The sequence below is a fragment of the Toxorhynchites rutilus genome, chromosome 2 (genome assembly GCF_029784135.1).
Source record: "Toxorhynchites rutilus septentrionalis strain SRP chromosome 2, ASM2978413v1, whole genome shotgun sequence".
Classification (NCBI taxonomy): Eukaryota; Metazoa; Arthropoda; class Insecta; order Diptera; family Culicidae; genus Toxorhynchites; species Toxorhynchites rutilus.
In genome coordinates this window covers 25,615,484-25,640,466 of record NC_073745.1, presented here as the reverse complement: position 1 = coordinate 25,640,466, position 24,983 = coordinate 25,615,484, and the positions used below count along the sequence as shown (strand labels likewise).

Sequence of the window (24,983 nt, the reverse complement as noted above, 5' to 3'; positions counted from 1 at the left end):
ACTAGTCTAAACCAACCCTTAGGCATGCACAAATACCGTAAACTCAATTCCACGCATTGAAATGCGGATACCAAGCTTCCCACGTATCTTCCATCTCCCATCTAATCAATGCGTTTTGCGCTCGATTCGCTCCGAACCTGGTCGTGAACCCGGGGCGAACCGTGCCATCAAATCCAGCGACCAATTTTAACATGACATGACAGCAATCCAAACCGTGGCTTGTAGCTGTCGAAAGACAATGAACCACAAACTGTGTTCCCAGCGCAATGATCCGGTATGTTGTGAAACCGGCAACGGCGAATCGATAAGTGTCCGGTTGATTTCGGCAACGAGGCAAACCATTCGAACCCACCCATAAGAACCGGGATTGACCCTTTGGACAGTGACCACCACCACCGCGAATTGGTGGTGGGTATGGTGATGCAATTGCTGTTCATCGAGCGGTACACGTTTTGAACCAGAAGTCAAATAAATACAGCGAGGGGAATTTTCACTGCCATTCCCGGCGGTGGGCGGTAAAGTATGAACTTTTGCGGCTGGTTGAAAATATTCAAACGGAAAAATACCAACCATGTTGGTCCTGATAGTGAGTCCGAGGGGCAGGAGAATAGGAGTGACGGGAAAAGTTCAGCGATTCCGGCCAATGGCTCGCGGTGTGGTGACAAGAGCCTGAGTAATTCAGCGAAGCACAAGGCGAAAGTTAGGAGCGCCAAGAATTCCGGCCAACGCAAAGAAGGGAAGGAACAGGAAGCTGAACAGGATCCTAGTAAGAGCGGCGGCGAAGACGATGAAGCAGGTGAGTGAGAACGGGTACACAAGGCACTTGACTAGGTCTTTATAATGTGTCATGATGTATGGGCCCTCCATAGGTTTTTAATTTCTATGTCAAACAATCCTTTCAAGGTGAACTATATTGGTCCCAGCTCAATGGCGTAATTGCACCAAATTCATCTAATTGCGGGTTAACAAATCTTCTTTCGCTTTTCCTAATTGCCACCCATTTTTTTTCGTTTTTGCAATGTTTTCACGGTGCAAGCAGCAGAAGGATTAATTATAATTCCCTGCTTAAGCGGCGAGGTTGAATGAGAAAACGAAAGAAAAAACGAAAATAGCAATCAAAGCGTAAATTTTCCACCCGGGCTTCGCGTCAGTTATTATAGCAAGAGTTACTGTTTTCTCGGTGCCCTGCTTTCTTTTCTTTCTTCGCCGCCTTATCACCGCGTCTAAGCCGCGGCGCCGTCTCCACGATCCGCCAACTTGATGCTGCTGCTGCTGCTATCAGCTCCAAGTAGAATGTAACGCAGTGGCGATGTGAAGAGCTACATAAAAAGCGCCGCAGGATTTTCACGTCAGTGCCACTGGGGCGAGAAATGCGAGGAAAAACTGCTCATCACCCGGAACAGTTCCGTAAGTTCGTGTTATGTTGTGCTTCGAGCGAAAAACTCCCACGAGAATTGGTTCCAGGGATGCATTGTGTTGGCTGACTCACTTTTTTGTCATATGTGAATGAACACTAGATTTGAAGTGTGTTAGATGTTAGCGTTCGTGTGTGTTTAATTATTGAGCTCAGCTGGTGTGAGAGTGAATGTTTGTTTTTTTGGAAGCAACACTTTTCAGTGCTCGGGTAAGTTATGCTAATGAGGAGCTTATGTATGACTATAATTAGAGTTGAGTTCTGAGTTTTCGAATAAACTTCTAACGAAATGGATGATGAACAAGTGTTCGCAATTTGTATGCTAACGACAGAATGGTTTAATGAGACTGCAGGACATTAAACGGAATAAAAAATATAGAGATCGTTGAGAATTGTACCTCATTCCAAATTTCATTACATTAACATTCGAATGTTAGTGAAAGTAACGAGAGTTTTCAAATTTCGTTGGTATTTTTAGCTCGTTGTGAACCTTTTTGGCGTTGGTAGACCTGGGTCCAATATAAATCGTTATTCTTGTTTTGGCGATCTGGAATTTGGAACAAAAGTTAAATACATTCGCAATGTTCGTAGTAGAATTAGATAGTGTTCTTCTTCCGGGCCATTCTAATAGGTTTGGCGTGAGTTTAAGGAATAGTTTTTAGCTGTTAAACAGCCGATTGAGCTAAAACACACATTTTGAAAATGTAGACCAAACGAGAATAGATACAGTGACTGCTTCTTTTCGAACATCTTCTGATAACCGGAAAAAATATAACGTTTTATCTTAAGACCACCCGTTCTCGAGATATAACCAATTTTGTGTAACGAAAAATTACAGACAGTGTTCTGAACATCTATTTTCAGACGAGAATTTTGAAAAGTTCTGTTCCTATGGTTCCCATGGTGAGACAAAAGGAACCTTTGCTTTCTATATCAGCAATTACATGAGAAAGGGTTCTACAAAATGCTCTACTTTTGTTTTACTTGTTTTTCCTAAATTTTTGAACAATTTGTTTCTAATTCACGCTTAGAGTGAACCATTCTGAATTACGGTAATCTAAAAAATTCGCTTTTCTGTCGAACATAGCTATTTTATAAATTTGTAACTTGTTGAACCGCTGACTTTCCAAAACAAAAATAACTCTTCCCAGCAGATATTTAATTGATAAAAGTTCAACTGCACTTCGAATATCTTCTTTAGATTCCAAATGTTATTTAAGTTCCTTATTTTACATATGTTCGATCATGATTGTCTTATGATTGTCTTGAACCGCCGACAAAACCTTTGTAGCTAATTGGTCTACGGGAGCACAAGTCTAGCCTAGTTTTGGGCTGACAATGAGTATCATCGTCCAGTTTTACTTTATGTTATTTATATCTGTTTCTCGTCCGGATCTTCAATCTTTCGTAGACTTTTCTTCAACTAATGCAAAAAAAATAGTCCATCATCATGGATTGTTTATTACATTTATAGAGGTTTCAAACTCATGAAGTTCATTCCCCTTTAGCCTAACAAATAACAAATAACAACACCTAATGAAATACAACAATACGTAAACTTTTCTACAGTATTACTTTGAAAAAATAACATGCATTGTGATGTAGGGAAAACCATTGGATTGAATCTCCTACAGGATCAAAAATGCAGGTTTTAGCCTATGTTTTTGTTTGATAGTTTTGACGAATTTTAAAAATTAAAATCTATTTTTCTCAAAAACGTATTTTTTTTAAATTCCCAAAAATATATATATGAATAGTCCTTACAATTTCCAACAAGTCGTCCATACATCGGAAGATAGGCACTTTTACAGGGAAAAAGTTTTTCTAACAACAACTTTTTTATACTTTCTTTGAGAAAAATAAAACTAAACCTAATTTTGTTTGAAGTCAAGGTAGCGATCTAGTGTATTCGACAAAGTTTTAAATCTTATTAAAATATGAACTTTTGTCGAAGACGTCAACTTTCTATCTGTTATAGTTTTTGGAATATAAGTCATTGTTGTATGAAGACTCCTGAAAAAAATAATGTTTTGCTCGTAACATTTTTGTGTGTAAATTCCCATGTTTGACATGTTCTTGACATGTTTCTAAATAGACAGAAGTTAGCAGAGCATGAAATTGCGATAATTTATACATAAAAATGTTACGAATTAAACATTAATAGTATTTTTTCAAAGGAAAAAATTAAAAAGTTGTTGTTCGAAAAACCTTTTCCATGTAAATGTGACCATCGTCCGATGTATGAAAAACTTGTTAGAAATTTTAAGGGCTATTCATATTTATTTTTTCAGAATTTTATGTTTTCATGCATATGTTTTCGAGAAAAATGAATTTTAACCTTCAAAATATTTTTTTTCAATGAAATTTTTTTCCAAAAAATTCCTTGATAATTTTTAATGAAAACCTAAGTAATTTCCTACATTTCATTCTTTTACCAACTTTTTGTAGATCTTATAATTTTTAAATTAAGATTTTTTGAAAAAAAAGTTGAAAAAACTCAAATTAAAAAAAAAACCTACAAAAAACCCTATCAAACCTACAAAATTTTAGTTAAAGAATGAAATGTAGGAAATTATTATGGTTTTCATTAAAAATTATCAAAGATTTTTTTGGAAAAAACATTTCATTGAAAAAAAATATTTTGTAATTCAAAATTCTTTTTTTCGAATACATATGCTTTTAAATATCTTGAAAAAATAGATATAAATAGCCCTTAAAATTTCCAACAAGTTTTCCATATATCGGACGATGGGCACATGGGAAAAGTTTTTCGAACAACAACTTATTCATGTTTTTCTTTGAAAAAATGCTATTAATGTTCAATTCGTTACATTTTGATCTATAAATTATCGCATTTAAAATGCTCTGCTAACTTTTCTCTATTTAGAAACAGTCAAGAACATGTCAAACGTGAGAATTTACACATAAAAATGTTACGAGCAAAACATTATTGTTTTCAGGAGTCTTCATACAAAAATGACTTATATTCCAAAAAACTATGACAGATAGAAAGTTGATGTCTTCGACTAAAGTTTATATTTTAACAAGATCTAAAACTTTGTCGAATACATTATATCGCTATCTTGACTTTAAACAAAATTAGGTTAATTTGTATTTTTTTCAAAGAAAACATGAAAAAGTTGTTGTTAGAAAAACTTTTTCCCTGTAAAAGTGCCCATCTTCCGATGTTGTAAAGGCTATTCATATATATATATATTTTTTTTTGGGAATTTAAAAAAATACGTTTTTGAGAAAAATGAAATTTGAATTTTTGTCAGCGAATTTTTTTCCCAAAAATTTTTGGTATTTTTTTGTGAAAATTTAATCAATTTCCTACAATTTTGTAGGTGTCATAGTTTTTAAGTTATAAATTTTTGTAAAAAATTAAGAAAAAAAATTTGGCTTTTTCCAAAAAGTAGTGTAATTCTTTTTCGAATATTTCAAGTATGCAACGTTGCTTAAATGACCCAAGTCTTTACACCCACAACGTTTCACTACTATCTGAGATGGTGCTGCTAACTCCTAAGACGATTTGGCATGAAATTCGCCTTTTTCAAAAAAATTCTCGAAAATTGGGATTTCTTTCACGTCCAGAGATGCCAACCTTCCTGATTTTTCAGGATTTTCCAGCTTTTGAGCACGCTCCCTGATATCCTGACGAACACTCAATTTATCCTGATTTTTCTGAAATGATCCTGATTTTTCCTGATTTTTGTACTCTATACATTATTCGTAATAAATATACTGGTTTTCTGTCATGATAGTGGTCCAGTTCGCACTTGTGTTTATCTTACATTAAGTTAAATTCTCTAGACGTAAAGCTGTACTTAACTTTTTTTATCTCTACTCTCAATTGTTTCGTAGCTTCCCAAAACATTGCTAGAAAATTTCATGAAACCAAATTGTCTGACGAATTTATGAAATTACAACGAGTTTAAGTTTGAGGAACAACATTGCTTTATTGAGGATAATGTGTATGTAGATTAGGGTGGCAGCGGAAATGGTCATGCCAAATTTCAAAAACCGATCACGTACATTTTGTTTTTTGGCCCAAAAAATGAGCCGTGCAAAGTTTGAGCTCAATCGGACATGATTTAGGGGTGCCTCAAAGCCCTCAAAGATTTGATTTTTTGATCCACGAATGGTAAATATATCTATAACCGTACTAAATATCATAAAAATTAGGAAAAACTCAACAAGTCTACTACTGCTGATATACTTCCCTCATTTGTTGAGTTAAGATTTTTTCCAAAGCATGGATGATGAATTCAGTGAAAATTTGAATATTGATTTCTCTGCAATTGATTGTAGTGATGCTGTAGGTTTTTCGGAAAAAAAATTAAACGATAAAAAAGTCAAACGAAGCACTAACATTTCCCCTTTTTCGAGGGTTCATACCATGCTTATGATTTCTTTTACATTTCCGATCTTTACTTGAAGGAACATATACTCTGTTTCTGGTGGGATTTGGAATGGATTCTGTATTATGACCTACTACCAAGCAACCTATTTCTCACATGTATGCTGCCGTTCTACGCATAGTTGTCCCATGTTATTTTTTGACAATTGCCACTTTTCTTCATAAAACGATGTTCTTATGCCTAGTCTTTCAGAAAAACACAAAAAAGTTATAGTTTATTCCCAGCTTTCAAAAAAACAACATCAAGCTCGATTGTCCCATGTTGATATTCTATTCATAACTGTCCCATCATATATTTTTTGTAGATCCATATCAAATAAATCGGTTCAAGTACAAGAATTTCATGTAACGCTTTCAGGAGGGTCAATGTACTCATTTCTGGTTTGGAAGAACGAACTAATTCTCAAACAAATGAAAAAAAGTTTAAAAAAACACGTGTACACCTTGTTAGCGAATGCCTAATAACAATGAGATTTATATTCTGCGAAGGTGTTGCAGGTCACACCCTTCTTTATAAAACGAATTTTTTATGCATAAACTTTCGAAAAAAACACAAAAAAGACGGGTGGGTAATGTCGGGGACATAACCGGAGTGACGTAGGACTATACAAAAGGGACAGCTTTTGTTAAATATATATTTTAAATATATTGTTTTATTTTCTTCTCCTACGTGAATACCTACCTATCTACCTGAAAAATGGATTAGTTTACTGTTTACTCTTTATGAATATGTTGATGGTTCTGAAAAGAACCTTTGGTGTTGTGTTTTTGTTATCACTCGATATTCCCATCTTGTTCGGTTAAACCTTCCTGTTTAGCTATTGCGTTTGCCACTCGCCACAGCTTTCACAGTTGGAAAATTTCTTCCCATCCAGCTTGTGACATGTTGTTCAGTAAATTACATTTAACATCTTTGCCACTCACTGAAACTAATTGTTGCCTTGATGAGCGCCGAACCGAAGCTGCTCTGTTCTTGATGCGGGTTTTCAGATTGTCGAGAGCAGCTTTGCAAGCCAACTCGAGCACTCCGACGGCCGAAACTCTATAATCGCTGTTAGGTATACCGGTGCTCCGGCACCAATCCGTTCGGCCTAGTTACCCTTGCGGAGCAATCAGTGAATGCGACCAACAGGGAACTGGAGACCTGCACGGTTCGAGTGAGACTTTGCCTTTCCCTTAACTTGTCCTCCTTTGTCCACGATGCCGATGCCATACAACCACACGGGTTTACGGTTTGAAAGAAATTTGAAGAAAATTTGAAGAAAATAAGATATTTTTTTGGGGTCCGCGTGTTTTATACTCTAGCGGTACACACTCACAGAATAGAGACCAATCGGCAGACTCAGCCAGAGGGGCGAGTCCAACGAGACAAACGAATGAGCGTTAAAAGGGAGCGATGGCAAAAAAAATACATCATACTGATTTTAACCTCCGACCGAGAAGGTCGCGTTTTCTTTCAGCTCGGCAGTTTGGCGTTTTGGACAGCGGACTAGGACGTCTCCCCCTGGCGATTCCGAAGGAGTTAATTTTAATTATTTTTAAGTGGCAGCAGAAGGAGAGCGGGAAAAGGCAATAGCTCGTTTCGACCGTGGAGAGCGGGCGCTTACCGGCAAACCGGAAAAGCGCGCGCTTTTTACGGCGTCACTGACGCCACGCCCCCTTTTTTCGGGGAGTGTTGCCAATTTATTTTGTAGTGATTGTAGTGATCTCTAATTATAATTAAAAAAAAAAAGAAATAACACGCGCATACGGACAGTGAAGTGACAGAAGGAAAAACAGTTTTAAAATAATTTTGAAAGTTTATTCGCGATAATTGGTGGTTTTGTGCTCTTGCTAAAAAAAGTGCGAATTTCTGGACACATATCCCCAAGTGTAAAGACCCAACAAGATTTCTCAGTGTTTTCATCTGAAGATTAACCCACTTGTCGGCTATACCTAGGGGATAGCCTGACAACAGCATGGCTTCCAGTAGCTCCGGGCCTCCGGGAGGCCGGGCTACAAATTTGTACGAGGGTAAACCTACCCAACGTACTGCTTCAAGGTGGGCCGACCCACTGAACTGAATATTGTTGTGCCAACTGCCACTCTTATTTTGACGATTCGTGGAACTGTTGTTCCCGATTTAATTAATTTTGGATTTATTCGGGCTGGGACTAGAAATTTCTATCCCAACCCAATGCAATGTTTTAAGTGTTACAAATTTGGACATACTAGCAAACGATGCAAACGCGAGAACCCGCTTTGCCGAAATTGTGGACAGGAACATCCAGAACAAAAGGATGGAATTAAAACCGGCAACGCTTCAGCATTTTGCTTGAATTGCCAAGGGGACCACTCCTCTTCGAATAGGAAATGCCCCGTATGGCAAACCGAGAACAACATCACAAAAATCAGAATCAATTATGGTATCTCCTACAAAGAGGCGAAAGAAAAATACAACGGTCAAAATAATGGACCAACTTTTGCAAGTGTTCTGCAAGACAGACTCTCCAACTTGCAAAAGCCAACACCCAGCTGCAACTGCAAATGTAACTGCGCCTCGGCCGCTTCGGCCTCTTCTAGCCGCAAAAGCACTCCCCAAACCGACATTACAATCGATACTTCAATGACAGAGTCGACAACCGACAGCTCAACAACGGAATCCGAAAACGAATCAGTCATTTCAATGGACACTTCTGATGTTCCAAACAAAAATAAAAATAAAAGGAAAATGGCGAAAGGATCATCTTCAGATTCAGATCAAAAATCCGAAGATGAAATCCAAAATAACAAGGACAAGAAAAGAACAAAGAACTACACCACCAACAAATAACAACACAACACCAACAAAAAACAACAACAACAACAACACACATCAAACAAAAAACAACAATAACAACAACAGCAACGCACATTCAACAAAAAACAACACAAACACAACAAACACACCAAAGACTTCTACACCAAACAAAAACAACACCAATACCTCAAAGAAAGCTTCTCTTTCCAAGGGTAAAGGACCATCGAACTAATTCTCTTTGAATAGTTCAAACATACACACAATTAAGACTTAGGAATTAGAGTTAAAAACACCAACACATTCACTCCAACACAGAAATTCGGGATACAATGGAACATCAGAAGTATCCGACAAAATATTCTAGAATGGAAAATGCTTATTTCGAACTCTAATCCCACAGTCATAGCCCTTCAAGAAACTATGACACCAAACAATTTCAATAAACACTTCATCTCAAAATATATCACATATTTCAAAGAGGGTCCCAACCCCTCAAAACACGGAGTTGCAATCGCAATCAAGGATGGCACTCCACATGATCTTCTTCCCATTACCACTGATCTTCAGGCAGTGGTAGTGCGCATCAAACACCCCTTTCCAATCACCGTCGTTAGCATCTACATCACTAATGATTCCGATCCGAACACTCTACGCGGCCAACTGGACCATCTGTTCGCCCAACTTCCCGCCCCAATCATGCTTATGGGTGATTTCAACGCCCACTCATACGCCTGGGGAGGTGCATACCTCGATCGAAAAGGATCCATCATTGAGGATTTCATATCCGACCATTCTCTTCTCCTTCTTAACAACGGCCAATACACCAGAATCCATTATTCTGGTACTACTTCAGCCATCGATTTCACTATAGTATCAGACAAACTCTCTTCAAAGCTTTCTTGGAATATCCACGATGATACTTGCGGAAGCGATCATTTTCCAATCTTCACTTCCTTCGGCCAAACTTCTCCAGAGTTTTCAACAAGGCCAAGATGGAAATTTGAATACGCTGACTGGGCTGGCTATCAGTTTGACATTGAAAACCGCCTCTCCGCTAAACGAGATTGGGCAGCCGAGGAATTCTCCAAAGTTGTCCTAGAAGTTGCAATGGTGCATATCCCCAGAACCAGTGGCATCCCTGGCAGGAAATGTGTCCCATGGTGGTCGCCTGAGCTGAAGGCAGCGATCAAAGGTCGACGTAAGGCCCTACGCAAATTAAAAAAGGCCCATCCGGACAGCCCACTGAGACCCACTCTGCTTACAGAGTTCCAAAGGGCTCGCAAAGAAGCTAAGACTGCTATCAACACAGCCAAGCACAACAGTTGGGTTAAATTCGTCAGCGAAATTAATCCCAACGCGTCAACAAAGGAGTTATGGAGTAAGATTGGCAGGCTTCATGGAAAGAAAAGAAGTAAAGAATATAATCTTCTAATTAACGGTCAATACACCAATGACCGGAAAATCATCGCCGAGGCGTTTGGAGATTTCTTTGCATCCGCCTCCTCCAATCAAAACTACGACCAAACCTTTCTAACCCACAAAACGGAATGCGAAAGAATTCCCATCGATTTTCATACCGATGTGGAATTTGACTTCAACAAAAACCTCTCCCTCAAAGAGCTCGATTGGGTACTAAACAAAGTCAAACAAGGATCCACAGGACCTGATGACATCAGCTACCCTATGCTTAAGAATCTACCCCATCTCGGGAAAAAAGCACTTCTGAAGCTCCTCAAAAAAGTCTGGGACAGTGGAACCCTCCCCAGTTGCTGGAAAGAGGGTTTAATGATCTGTATCCCGAAACCAGACATGAACAACCATCTTCTTGACAATTTCCGCCCCATCACTCTTCTAAGTTGTGTTGGGAAAGTCATGGAAAAAATGATCAATCGACGCTTAACGACTTTTCTAGAGTCAAATAAGCTGATTGAACCCAGACAATTCGCATTCCGTGCGGGAAAAGGTACAGAAGATTGCCTTGTAGCAATCGAAAAAATCCTAGACGACGCAACTGAAAAATTACACCACATTGATATTGTTTCCCTGGATTTATCCAAGGCCTTCGATCGGGCATGGAGGTACCCAGTGCTGAAAAGCCTTTTCGACTGGGGATTCGTGGGAGATTAAGTCTCTTCATTAAAAGTTTTCTAGAAAACCGGTCTTTCAAAACCGTTATTAACAACCACCAATCTTCTCTAAAAATCCCAGAAAACGGCTTCCCCCAAGGCTCAGCACTTTCACCAACCCTCTTCAACATTGCCATGCAATCTCTATTCGAGGTTATCCCCGACCATATAAAAATCATAGTCTATGCAGATGACATCACTCTTATCTCTACGAGCTATTTCGGCTTAATTCAGAGAAAGAGGCTTCAAAAAACCTTAGACTCCATCCAAAACTGGGCTCTAAAAACAGGTTTCAAAATTTCCCCGGAGAAATCCAAACACATACATATCGGAAAAGCTCTCAGAAGGAGAACCTATCTTCAGCTCAACAAAATCCCGATCCCTACAATGAGGACATTGAAAATACTAGGGGTTACTTTCGACAAGAAACTCAACTTCCTATCACATTCCCAAAAGTCCAAAATAGCCACCAGAAAGAAATTGAACATCATCAAGGCTATCGCAGGCAACCTAGCCTCTGGTCATAGAAAGACGCTGCTAAATGTTGTAAATGTTTGGTTGGTCCCACAAATCCTTTACGGAATAGGCACCTTCAGCCGTGGAGGGGACAGGGTGTTAAACACCATTCAACCAATTGCTTTATTGTAAGCAATTAGGCTCGCAATTGGCGCTTTTCCCTCCAGTCCTACTCTTGCTGTAATGGCAGAAAGTGGGCAACTTCCCTTCACCCACCTGGTAACAAAAGCCATCACTCACTTGTCACTCCCCGAAAGCGACCACAATGCCCCATTAATACATAGAGCTAAAACATGGTTCAAAAATCTCACGAACAAAGATCTTCCCGATATATGTGAACGTTCATCTGCGACGGGAAGAAATTGGAACGTCAAACCGCCGAACATTAACCTTGAACTTCTCAAGGCAGTTCGGGCGGGAAACCCTTCTCCAAAAGTCAAAGCCTGCTTCAATAACCTCGTTGCATCCAATTTCCAAATCAATCACCAGGTATATACAGATGGTTCAGTCAATTCCGATGGAGTTGGATGTGGAATTTTTGAGAGTACATACATAGGTAGCTTTTCTCTTCCACCGCAATGCTCCATCTTCAGTGCGGAAGCTTTCGCTCTTTTAATAGCTACCCAAGAATGCACCCATGATTTCCTTCCTACCACAATATTTTCCGACTCAGCTAGCTGTCTCCATGACCTTCTAAGTGGAAACAGCAAACACCCATGGATTAAGCAAACAGAAGAAGCTGCTTCAGATAAAAACATCTCCTTCTGCTGGGTTCCTGGTCACTCAGGAATCCGCGGAAACACAGCCGCCGACATATTGGCCGGCAAGGGCAGCAAAATGGAACCCCCAGACATGCCCTGTCCTCCATCTGACATTGTCCGCTGGGTAAAACAGCAAGTCCGTGAAAGTTGGGACATAGGCTGGATAAACAGCCGTCCCACTCATCTTCATAAAATCAAAAATTCCACTCTCCCTTGGGAGGACCGTCTCAATAGTAGGGAAAGGCAAGTCCTTACCCGTCTTCGAATTGGGCACACTAACTTCACCCACTCACACTTGTTCTGCAGAGCCGAAAAACTCCAATGTGCTTGCAACGAAGCTCCGGTTTCCGTTAGCCATCTTTTACTTGAATGTCAACATACCAAAGATGCTCGAGTCCGACACAACATAGGTCAGAGTCTCCGAGATATCCTCAGTAGAGACGAGACCCAAGAAACCAATTTAATTGCGTTTCTGAAAGAAACCGACTTCTTTGGTAAAATCTGAATCGAAATACTAAATACCTTGGCAATTGCTTATTAAAGTTCGCCACTTCACAGTCATGTATGCGTGTTTATGTGTGTATACACATGTATGTACGGGTCGGAAGGAAGGAATTCATACATGTATATACACGCATTCAATAATAATAAATACAACTAATATAATATATACTTTCATACCCACATCTATCTTCTATCCATTACATTATACTTTAATCAACTTCCTATTCCTACAGCCACACTCACCAAGGGGGATAAATCAGCTTTCAGCTCTACCATATACCATTAAATTCAAAACCACTATATTTTATTCAAACTGTATTTCATTTCATTTCACAATTGAACATTTGCGATGACAGTGGTACAGTGTCGACTTTCAATGTGGGGTCATAATTTGGATCTCTATGTTTACAAAAATGTCCAACTAAATAAGTCGCATTACATGTCCGTCCAATTAGCTAAATGTCGAAATAATTGTAAATTACTGTACTTTCAATCTGGAAACAATTTAAGAATTGGTGAAAATTGAATAATCAGGAAAGTCCCCAACTATCAATAAGCTCAGAACAACTGCCAAATTCACATACTCATCAGATCCTGGCAAACAAATTATGAAAAAATCAATTTGTGTTTTATTATTATTTTGGATATTATTTCAGAAAGCATTGAACTGTATTTCGTAAACTCTTTTTTGAAAGGTTTAATGGCCCTGATAAGCGCCGTGTTTTATGGAATGGTTTCAATTTAGAAAACTTAGTACTCGTGGTTTTGAAAAAAACCATTTCGAACGCCCTCGATGCCGCCTTGTTCTGGATTTGCCACCAAAGCAGTTTGTATAAAGAACAAACTTTTTTCTTCTGCTACCTGATGCCGTTTTGCGATTGCGTTTGCCACTCGCCACTCGCTGCAACTGCCTGTTGTTGTCTTGATGTGTTCTGTTCTGAATACGGTTTTTATGATCGTCGCGAGCAGCTTTGCCAGCTAACTCGATTACTTCGGCGGCCGAAACTATATAACGCCGGCTAGGTGGACTGGTGCACTGGTACTAACGCGCTCGGCCTAGCTACCCTTGCGGGGAACTCCAGATCAACACGGTTCGAGTGGGATTTTGCCTTTTCCTTCACTTTTCCTACTTTACCATGTCCAGACATGGCTGCTTGGGTTGGTTTGTTGATGTGTTGTGATGCGAACCGATGTGGTGTACGGTTTGAATGAGAATGATTATAGAGGCTTTAAACTTTTGCAGTTCATTCGTCTCTAGCCTTGAGAAAGGCCCTTTGAAAACTCTACTCTATTTTACTCCAGCGCTACCACCTCCGCCCTCTTGCCTTGAGAAAGGCACTCGATCCCTCGCCGTCCAGCCCGTCCAGCAACGATGTTGTCCAGTCGGTGTCCACACAAAGAATGAATGGTGATCGTTACGGCAGCGGAGCGGGGATTTTTAAGCTGACTGGCTGGCTCGAGAATTACGCATGTGTGAGACTGCGACCAATGTTTCGTTCATTTTTTTCTTTTTCCTTTCCAATCGTGCTTCATTCTATTTCGCTGCTGCTCTGGTTGCCCGTTTTGGTCGGTACGATTTGAGGAGCACAAAATGCACCAATCAAAAATGGGCACATAGTGCATTTTGACAATGCTTGATATTTCACAATTATTCAATTATTTATTTCAAGAAAAATGAAATGTTATTCGTTATGATAGATGCGTAGATATATTTCCTATCAATTGATGCAAAAACCTTTGCGATCTATAGAGAAATGCTCGAGTTATAAGCGTTCCAAGTCTTGCATTTTTTCCTACTTGTTCAGTGCCTAGATTTCCATTTCACCCCCTATATCTTCCGGTTAGACGTAGTCCTACGTCAAAAAATTGTTTGTTCCCAGTATTTCAAAAAACAACATCAAGTTCAATTGTCCCATGTTGATATTCTAGTCATAACTGTTCCACCATGAAGTCTTTAGCCTGTAACCATAATTAATTGATTCAAATGAGGGGATCTATTCACATTTCATTAAACAATAGTTTTCTGCATATAAAAAATCCAGTGTATTGCTAAACCGAAATGCTTAAGCTTCTGGTAGACATATTTAATACATTACATATTCTAGAAAGCTTTGAAGGCGTTTTTCTCAGTTGCTGATTTCGCTCGCAGCAGTTTTCGACGAAGAAGCAAACATGTTCTGGGAGGATAGAATATTTAAGCTGTGAAACAGAACTATGGATATAAAATTAAATTATAATGCTTTTTTTTGAAAATGATGTTTCTATTTTCCCAAAAATCGACATTAACTTTTCGGACAACCCAATATGAGCTATTCTGATTTATCCTGATTTTTATTTTCATTCTTCCCGATTTTTTGTGAATTATATTTGGCAAACCTGTTCACGTCAATAATAAAAAAAAGTGTCAATGACTTGCTTCAAAAAACATGTTTTACAGCTTAGTTCTTAATGGGTTAAACCTGTCTGTCTACGAAACATTGGGGATTATAGAATATAACCAACCTTTAACAGTGTTTTCCATCTTTTAAGAGCATTTTCTCTGTATGATTTTTCAAACTAATAATAATTCGATTCACCTTTTCCGTCAAAAAAATATTGAAGGTGGTCCACAATACGAGCGCACTGTTGATGCGAGACTACGAAATTATTTATTTGTACACTATTCCAGAATGAACGACGTAGTTTGCGAAACTACGAATGAATTTATGCAGTGAATTCGTGTTGACGCCATTTAGCTTATTCGTATTTTCAGGTGGAATAAATACATTTTGAAATAAAAATTATAAATGTAATATAGCTGTCCCGGCAAACTTCGTCTCGCCTAAATTTTTTTTACTATCGATACCTTCAAACATTTACGTTTTCTTACTGAATGAACGTTCGTGGGTCCAATCGCAGAACTAGTGATTTATTGATCTTCCAATCGACTCTTTAAAATTACCTTTTACTATAATATTCCTAGTACTTCTACCAAAACTCGTCTTTTTAATATCAGATTTTTTTCAGACACAATTCTCGTTCGAAAGGTGTCAACCACTTGCAAATAACATGTTTCTCCGTTACATGGAATTAATGTTTGATACAGAAAATATGATAGAATAAAGACAGTAGCCGCCCCCCACCCCTCCTTCGAGAGAGGAGAGGAGTGTATAATCACGATAGAAACGTTTTGTGTCCCCTAAAACCTTCGCATGCCAAATTTGGCTTCATTTGCTTGATTAATTCTCGAGTTATGCAGAAATTTGTGTTTCATTTGTATGGCAGCCACCCTTTAGAGAGTGGGGTGGAGTATCTAACCACCATAGAAACTGTTATTGCATCCTAAAACCTCCACATACCAAACATCCTTTCATTTACTTGAATTATTCTCGCGAAATGTAGAAATTTGTGTTTCATTTGTATGGCAGAGCACCACCACCCCTCCCCCCCATCTTAGACAGTGGGAGGGATCTCGAACAATCATAAAAACCTTCCCCGACCCCAATAACCCTTACATACCAATTTTCATGTCGATCGGTTCAGTAGTTTCCGAGTCCATAAGAATCAAACAGGCAGACATATAGACAGAAATCCATTTATATATACAACCATTCCATGCCAAACCGATATAGTGGTTCTCAGATTTTCGTCAAAAGTGGTAGTTTTGTTCTTTATCGCAAATTATTAGACCATTATTTTTTAATTTTTTTGGTAGGGGGACCATTTCCATTTTAGGGTGGTACGAAAAATCAATTTTTTCGCGTTTTTGCCAAAAATGACTTTTTTTCTAAAATTCATTACTTTTGTACCACTTGACCAATTCAGATGTTCGACATATTAAATTATAGCCAATTAGCCGGTCTTACAGTTGCAGAAAATTTGAATTATGTTTTCGTTATTATTGATTGTATTTGTTTTTTATAGATTTCAAGGTCTCGGGACCAAAGGTGCTATATTTTTTTATATTTTTCCTGGAAAGTTGGGGATTTTTCAAATAACATATCTCGAAATCAGGGAAGCGTTTTTTTTCGTTTTTGAGTTATGATTTTTCAAAGTTAACCGATGGTCCAAAAAATCATTTTTACCTATTTTCCTAAAAATGACTTTTTTCAAAAATTTATTACTTTTGAACTACTGGATTCAGATAATCGGCGTATCAAATTAAAGCTTACTAGCTAGCCTTTTTTTAACAAACTTGCCAATTAATTGGATTGTATTCATATACATCCAGTCTAGTCGCATAGAAATATTGAACGAAAGCCGAAAACATGTTAACTTTGAAAAATTTAATCATAAGGAAAAATAACACCTCTCTGGTGTTTGGATATAGTATGTGAAAAACCCTCAGCTTTCAGGAAAAAATATAAAAAAATATGGCGCCCGTGGTCCCGAAACGATGTAAGCTATAAAAAACATATATAATCAATAATTACGAAAACAAAATCCTTTTTTATTCAGAGTGTAATACTTTTTGAAACAAGACTAGCTCATTGGCTTTAATTTGATATGTCGATCATCTGAATCGGTCCAGCAAATCAAAACTTATGTTTTTTTAGTGGAAAAAATGATTTTTTAGACCATCGGTTAACTTTGAAAAATCATAACTCAAAAACGAAAAAAACACCTCTCTGGTTTCGACATGTGTTATGTGAAAAATCCTTAGGTTTCCATAAAAATATTAAAAAAATATACCGCCTTTGGTCCGAAGACCACGAAAACAATAAAAAACGATGACAATCAATAATAACGAGAGCAGAATTCAATTTTTTTTGCATTTATTTTATTTTTCCAAAAAGGGAACAGGTGATTGGCTTTAATTTGATATGTCGATCATCTGAATCGGTGTAGTACTTCAAAAGTTATGAATTTTTGAAAAAAGTCATTTTTGGAAAAAAGAGGAAAAAGTTGATTTTTTGGATAACCTTAAAATGGAAATGGTCACCCTAATGAAAAAAATGAAAAAATAAGGGTCTAATGTTTTGCGATAAGGAACAAAACTACTAATTTTCACGAAAATCTGGGAACCACTATATCGGTTTAGCATGAAATGGCTTTATATATATATATATATATATATATATATATATATATATATATATATATATATATATATATATATATATATATATATATATATATATATATATATATATATATATATATATATATATATATATATATATATATATATATATATATATATATATATATATATATATATATATATATATATATATATATATATATATATATATATATATATATATATATATATATATATATATATATATATATATATATATATATATATATATATATATATATATATATATATATATATACATATATATATATATATATATATATATATATACTGCTGTGACACATTGTGGTTGCATGGCTGAGTTGAATTTTTCATTTTTTTTTATGTTGTAACAACAATCCTAGATGTGTTTGGTTATTTTGTATATTGTGTCATAGTTTGAGCTCAATCCCTACGAACAGAAATTTTAAAATTTTATATATAGGGGAGGGGAGCCAAATATGGAACTCGATCTTTATTTTTAGTATTACTCAGCTCGTAATTAAGTTAGCAACCCGTCCAAACCCTTGATCTACAGATAAAAGTCCACAGTTTGATCCCCTAAGACCGCCTATCTTCAATAGTTTTCCCAATATTTTTAGTTTTGTAGAAACCTCACTTTCAAGATTTCGAAAAAATGGTCGCCAAATATGGAACGTTTTTTTTACGTTTATTTTAGGTTTATTAATTTTATTAATTAACTAAATTCAATCTGGCTTCAGGTCATCCAAAGAATCAACACCATCGTCATTGATATCCCCGATATATTCGCTTTCGCTGGAAGAAGAGTATGTACTTGATTTTCACGACGCATTTCTGGGCAGAACACCGCTACAACCGGGTTTCTCGGTATCAGAGGTTTTGATTAGCGTGGAAGTTTTCTTAGGTTTTGAGTCGCTGGTCGGTGAGGAACTTTTCTTGATATTTTGCGCACATTTTTTCAGATTTTTTGGAGCACTTTTTTCTTTCTTCCCAGAATTATTTGTACGGTCCATTTTTCTTGCAGTTTTTTTTTTGCTTCTCGCTTCTCTTTGGCAGTTATCGATATTGAAAATTCATTTTTGTAAGGAGATGTCGTTAGAATGGTTGATTTCTGAGCTGGTCTGCCTCTATTCGTCGCTTTTTTGTTTATAAGAGCAGGTATTTCTCTGATATTTTCAGGAGAGACATAGTTTACCAATAGTGTGGCCACAGTTGGAGTAGGTGTTGTCGGAATGGAGATGGAAGGCGTTGCAGATTCGGCATTTAGAGGTAAAGTCGTGATTGGTCGAATTTGAGGAAATGACGTATCCACAGGTTTCGCAATTTTCGAGCCATTTGTCTGTACTCCGATTGGAATTTTCACAACCCCTTTTTTAATGCCAATCACTTCTTCTTCGATACACATAGAGTCGGGAAAGATATTTCTGTTATATGGACTGATGCCACTGTTTTTGAATCCATTATAGGCAGTGTTGTATTGGCAAGTATGACGGAATGCGTTTCCCACTAATCGAGCGACATCTTTTACCTCAACCGGTCGTTTGAACTCGTAATAGAAGTTTCTGATTTCGTTAGCGTAGTAGGTTTTAAAAGGACCCATAAAAGTGATTTCCAGCGGCTGTAGTCGATGGCTGGTATGGGGATTGACAGCAAAGTAACAAAATTCGACCGGGCCAGTTCGACAACCTCCAAATTGCGAGTATGACTATAATGACCATCTAAAATTAGCAGCGCAGGATCTTCTTCGGTCGGTTTTACAAATTTCAAGAAGCTTCGAAACCAATCCGTGAAAATTGACGTTTGAATCCAATCAGAACTGTGACATCTAGTGAAAGTGATAGAAATATTGTAGAATATATCAATAGGACAATAAATTCAAAATAAGGTAGCTACTCACCTAAAAACTGTACCAGCTGGCGCACCGTCTTTTGCCGAAGGAGATGGCATTTTCTTCGCCGGAAAATGATTAACGGCGGTACAAAATTTCCAGCAGGGCTCATCGAACAAACTACCGTTATTAAAGCGCCTCTTTCTGCAGCTGACAAAACTCCAACTTGCTTCTTGCCTTTTAGAGCAATAATTTCCGAATTTCTCGATTGGACGACGCTAACTTCTGTCTCATCTACATTGTATATTCGATGTGGTGGAAATTTATCGATTCCAATTAGTGTCAATTAGTGAAATAACGTCAACTTGCAGAGAATAATTCACTCACCTGCCATTAAACCATTGAACGTAGACGGCAAATTGTTTGATCTTGCCAACTGAAATGCCAGTCTATTCAAGTCTGTCCTCGTCATACCGAAAAATCGCCTTTCCATTTCCAGTAAGTAACTCACCAAAAGTTTTTCCAGTTTGGCTTTCGCCCAAGCTTTGTATTGGCGGTCAAACCTTGCACATGTAATCTATACAGAGTGGTTTTAGGCACGTTGAAAATTCTAGCAGCTCTTGTAAAACCAACATTATTTTTCTCGAACATTTTTAGTGCATTTTCCATGTCACTTTCAGCATAAGATTTCCGTTTCTTCGCGTTAGCCATCTCGTTTTCTGCTGTAAACAAAACCGTTCCATATTAGGCTACTTTGACATTTTTTTAAAATGATTTTTACATCATTTTAAAATGTGTTCATATCAAATCCGAGTACATGTTCTGGAAGTACTCACACAAATCACATTTTCGTTGATAACAACCACAAAAATTATCGGATCACCACCAGACCTCGTCAGGCGTGGGTATTTCACTAGAGGAACAACTTCCGACCATCGCCGGTAAAATGCGAGACTTAATTTTCGAGATATTGACGCGTTCCATATTTGGAACCCGTTCCATATTTGGTTCCCCTCCCTTATATATAGATGAGAGAAATCGATAAATTTTAAATCACTTCGAAACACAATTTCAGTTCATAATTCTGTCAAACACGTGGAAAAAAGATGTTACCATCACATAGAACACATATAGTCGATGCTGAATAGTCGATTTTTATTAGAAGCTCAATTTCAGAAACGCGCTCTGGTCATATATAAAATCATTTTTCTTCCAATTTTCCAATTTTTTATGCCGTAACAACACTCCTTGAAGTGGATTGTATATTGTGTACAACTTTGAGCTCAATCGGTTCCGTATTTTTCGAGTTTTCGACGCGTACACAAACGAACAGAACATTTTTATATATATAGAGATAGATTATATTATGAATATTACACTTGCGAATAAATTGTATTTTAGTCGCATATGTCTAGTCTAGTCGCATAGAAATATTGATAGGATACTGAAAACAAGTTAAATTTGAAAAATTATAACTTAAAAACTAAAAAATACACATCTTTAGTTTCGCGATATGATGAAAAACTAACACAATCAATAACTACTAGAATTTATCGCAAATGTATTTTTTCCCCAAGAAGCCTAGATTGTTTGCTTCAATTTGATATATTGATCATCTGAATCGGTCCAGTCTTTCAAAAGTTATTAATTTAAAAAAAAATCATTTTTGGGACAATGGCGAAAAAATGGAAGTTACGTTTGGGGAAGTTCGGTTGACTTTTTAAAAAAAGCTGAACTACCCTGAACGGAGTCACAATGTAAACTGACTTTATTATTTCATTGATTTACACGATTGCCTAAATATGCTTACACTATGGTTTTTATAATGTTTGCTTTTATGCCGAGTGTTTCGAAAAATGTGCCTGGGACTCGGTGCACTGGGTCGCAATGCTCCCTGCTGCTGGTGTACCGTGCCTGGGTGGTAACTGCTCCTCCCCTAGTGTTGAAACTCCTGGTTCAACGGTCAGGTTCTTAGCGATGGTGGTTGGTAAAAATGTACTGGTGCTGGGTCAGCGAAATGATCATCTATGGTTGACTTTTCTGGGTTGATTGTTGCTTTAGCTGATTGAGTTCTAAACTTGAAAAGAATGTAGATGATAAAGATTATGATCATAGAAGTTGTAAATGAAAATCCTCCGATTATTGTCCAATGGTGTGTAACTGTTGTGAGTTTCAGGTTTTCCAGATGTTCCAGGTTTTTGTGGTGAAGTCTTTTCAATGAATGAATGTCGGTTTGCTGTTCTATTTTCCGCTTAACAACATTTAGTCCTGTTGAAAGCGAGAAGATTGGATGCTCAACGGTTTCTATGATTTGATTTGTAAATGTCATGTTTCGTATCGAAACTGAGCAGTTTTGGTATGTGATCAGGAATGATCCGATTAATCGTCGATTGGAAACTCCGCATGTGTTGTGAAATGAATCGTTCACTTGATTTAATAGTAGTATTGTGGGACTCATTTCCGTTACTATTGGGTAATGCGCGACGTTCTCATACGTGCACTTGCTGTCGTGGCCAATTATTATATTGGATATGCATTCGTCTAAGGAAACATCTTTCAAACTGTTGTGGTTGCAAAGACTCCAGTTGCCTAATCTTGAACAATGGTCTGTTTTCAGGAAAAGTTTGTCATTACCGTAGAGATACTCATCTCCTTCCAGTTTTATACGTAATGAATCTGTTATTATAGGAGCAATTTTCAGGTGCTGATATGTTGAGTTGCTAAGATTTGGAATGTTGATGATGTAGAGTATAGTTTGTCCGTTGGTGCCTATGGTGACGCTTGCGAACCCAAGTGCCTCGTCTATTAATTCGGTTGGTATACCTTGATCGCTAAGAATTTGAATCATGAAATCTGTCTCTTTTGATGTAAGCATTCTATTATTAACAATTCCCAACTTTGATAGCGTAATGGAATTTTGAATTTTTAATACTTCCTGGTTGATAATATCTAGATTGAGAATAATATTTATTAAATCATTTCCTGCCTTAACTGCTCTGTGTGTTTTATTTTCTTCCTTAATTAGATCATTAATGGTTTCTGTCATGTTATTCAGCCCATTATAAAGATCGTCATTGATAGTCATTTGTTGGTTACTATTTTCGGTAATTTTGTGAATTCCAGAGTCGATAAGTCGTAAATCGTCTGCGTCTGGTGAGCCTGACATCCACTTCCATGCTCTTCCGAGTGCGTCCCATCGTTTTTGTCGTCGGTGTGCCGGTTGTATTTGGTTGAGGTTTGTTTCTAGTTCATCTATTTTCCATTTTAGTAAAGCTGTCATTTCGGGGTCGTCATTTTCTCTAGTCAGAATCTTGGTTTTGATGTCGTGTACGGCTAATGCTATATTTGTTGTGTTTATTTTGTTTATAACTTTAGACTTTGGAATGGTGTATTTCGAGGTGGTAATATTGGTAATTTTCCTGGGTGGAAATTTGAAAATTTGGGTTGCGAATAACGCGGGGGCACTGGTGGCGTAATATTTCTCGTTGGTAGATTGCTACGAGGAGCGGGTAATGGCAGTGGTGTCTGTGTATTAAATGGAGCGTTTCTTGCACTTAGGTTCAGGTATTCTACACAATAATGGTAGGCCTGTGCTAAATTACTTGGTTTGTAGTTTTTGCAAAAAAGTGAGAGCGGTTCTCCCAGACCTCTCACAAAGGTATCTAAGGAAAGCATATTATATAATTTTATTAGGGCGGTTTCGTGTCCCCGCCATTGTTCGTCTAAGTTTATTGCGGAACTTATGAGAGTTATCATCTCGGTGATCCGGCTATAGTAGGTTTCGATTGATTCGTTCTTTGCCTTTGTCATATTTTTCAGCTGGCTGTCCAGTGTCATCAAATCCCTTTTGTCCGCGTAATACAGACGCAAAGTGTTTTTTATTGCCTCCCACTCAACGGGAGTATTGTTTGTGATGAGTACATCACTTGCTTCATCTTTAATTTTACGTCGGATAGTTTTTATTATCAGATGATAGTGAAATGTATCTCTACCATCTTCGAATAATTCCAATATATCTTCTACATCGAGAATCCATTGCGCGAGGTTGCGCGGATTCCCTGTGTAAATGGGCAAGTCTGCCACGATAGCTGGAATTTTGCCACGCTCGTGGAACGACATTCTGGTGTCGATCGTAAAACGTGGTGTGGCGTTTTCCAAAACAGGTGGCACAGAAACGATCGGGTTCGACGGGTTCAAGGCCATGTCGGGATCGATCGTAAGTGTTTCTAATGCCTCGATTATTGAATCAATTTTTGCTAATTCTAAACACTTTCACCTTTCACACAACACTTCACTTTAGATTAATTATTGTTTGGAGGAATTATGTTAGTTTCCGCGTTATTTTGTGATATAACAGCGCTCCGGTTACGGTGGGTCCGGCCTCGGCGCTCTGAATTAGTATAAGTTTATTGGGTTCCGTACTATCCGCTTTGCGGTACGGTTTTAGCTTAGTCTATTTCTTTCGAGTTTATACTCACAAGATTATTAGGAGGTACATTCGAGTACCGCGGGACAACGCCTTAGTCCTTGGAAGTCCTATTAATGCCGGTTGGCTCGGGTCCTTCTTTTTCCTGGTGCGCTCGTTCGCTGTGCTCCTACACGCAAATCCCTCGGTTGACGACGGACGGAGCTTGGGTCCGGAGTAGGAGTAACTTTAGAAAGTTAACTCGGAGCGGCTTCACTACTAGGAGTACAATACTGTTACCAGGTGGAGGCGCCCTATTCGGGCGCCAGTTACGTTTGGGGAAGTTCGGTTGACTTTTTAAAAAAAGCTGAACTACCCTGAACGGAGTCACAATGTAAACTGACTTTATTATTTCATTGATTTACACGATTGCCTAAATATGCTTACACTATGGTTTTTATAATGTTTGCTTTTATGCCGAGTGTTGCGAAAAATGTGCCTGGGACTCGGTGCACTGGGTCGCAATGCTCCCTGCTGCTGGTGTACCGTGCCTGGGTGGTAACTTGGATTTTTCGGACCACCCTAAAATGGACATGGGCACCCTAATGAAAAAATAAAAAAAATACGAATCTAATTTTTTGCGATAAAAAACAAAATTAGCACTTTCGACTAATATCTGAGAACCATTATATCGGTTTGGCATGGAATGACTGTATAGATAGATAGATGGAAGATATAGAAGTGCGTTATTTCACTTGAAAATCCATTTCCACTTTCGAACAAAGATCAATTTCATTTGCGCAAACATCAAATGGACTAACAGCGCCCATCATTATGTAATTTTCGAACGTATGGGAATTCAATTTTCCGAATTTTCCAACCTAGCCATTCGGACAAATCGGGCCATTCCTTCTTCGGGGTTTGCGCTTTGCAACACATTTGGCCTTCATTTTTATCTATATAGATGACCAATTTAAATTACGACTGTTTTTTAAAGAGCGTATTCAAGAACATTGATCTTTCTTTCAAAAAACCGTCACTCAAAATCTCTTATTCAAAAATTGAATTTAATATTAAAAACTTTTATATCTCTAAACATCGTCTTCGATATTTTTTGTATATTTTTTATTTAAAAACCTTCCAATTTAACATATTCAACGCCCTTTTTAAAAAATCAGTCGTAATT

The 24,983-nt window shown here is 37.7% G+C and overlaps 1 protein-coding gene across 12 annotated transcripts in view; it reads left to right on the top strand.

The window, feature by feature from the left end:
• Window positions 1-24,983, top strand: part of LOC129771740 (cytochrome b5 reductase 4) — a 189,883-nt gene that overhangs the window by 63,438 nt on the left and 101,462 nt on the right. For 5 of the 12 annotated variants that reach the window (XM_055775734.1, XM_055775735.1, XM_055775732.1 and 2 more), the window contains exon 2: window positions 204-796. The exons of 3 other annotated variants lie outside the window; for them this stretch is intronic. In XM_055775734.1, the coding sequence (XP_055631709.1) occupies window positions 523-796 (274 nt within the window). In that variant the 5' untranslated portion in view covers window positions 204-522. Of the gene's footprint in view, window positions 1-22; window positions 797-24,983 lie in introns of all 12 variants that reach the window. 4 more of the 12 variants (XM_055775733.1, XM_055775731.1, XM_055775728.1 and 1 more) reach the window with 2 other exon arrangements.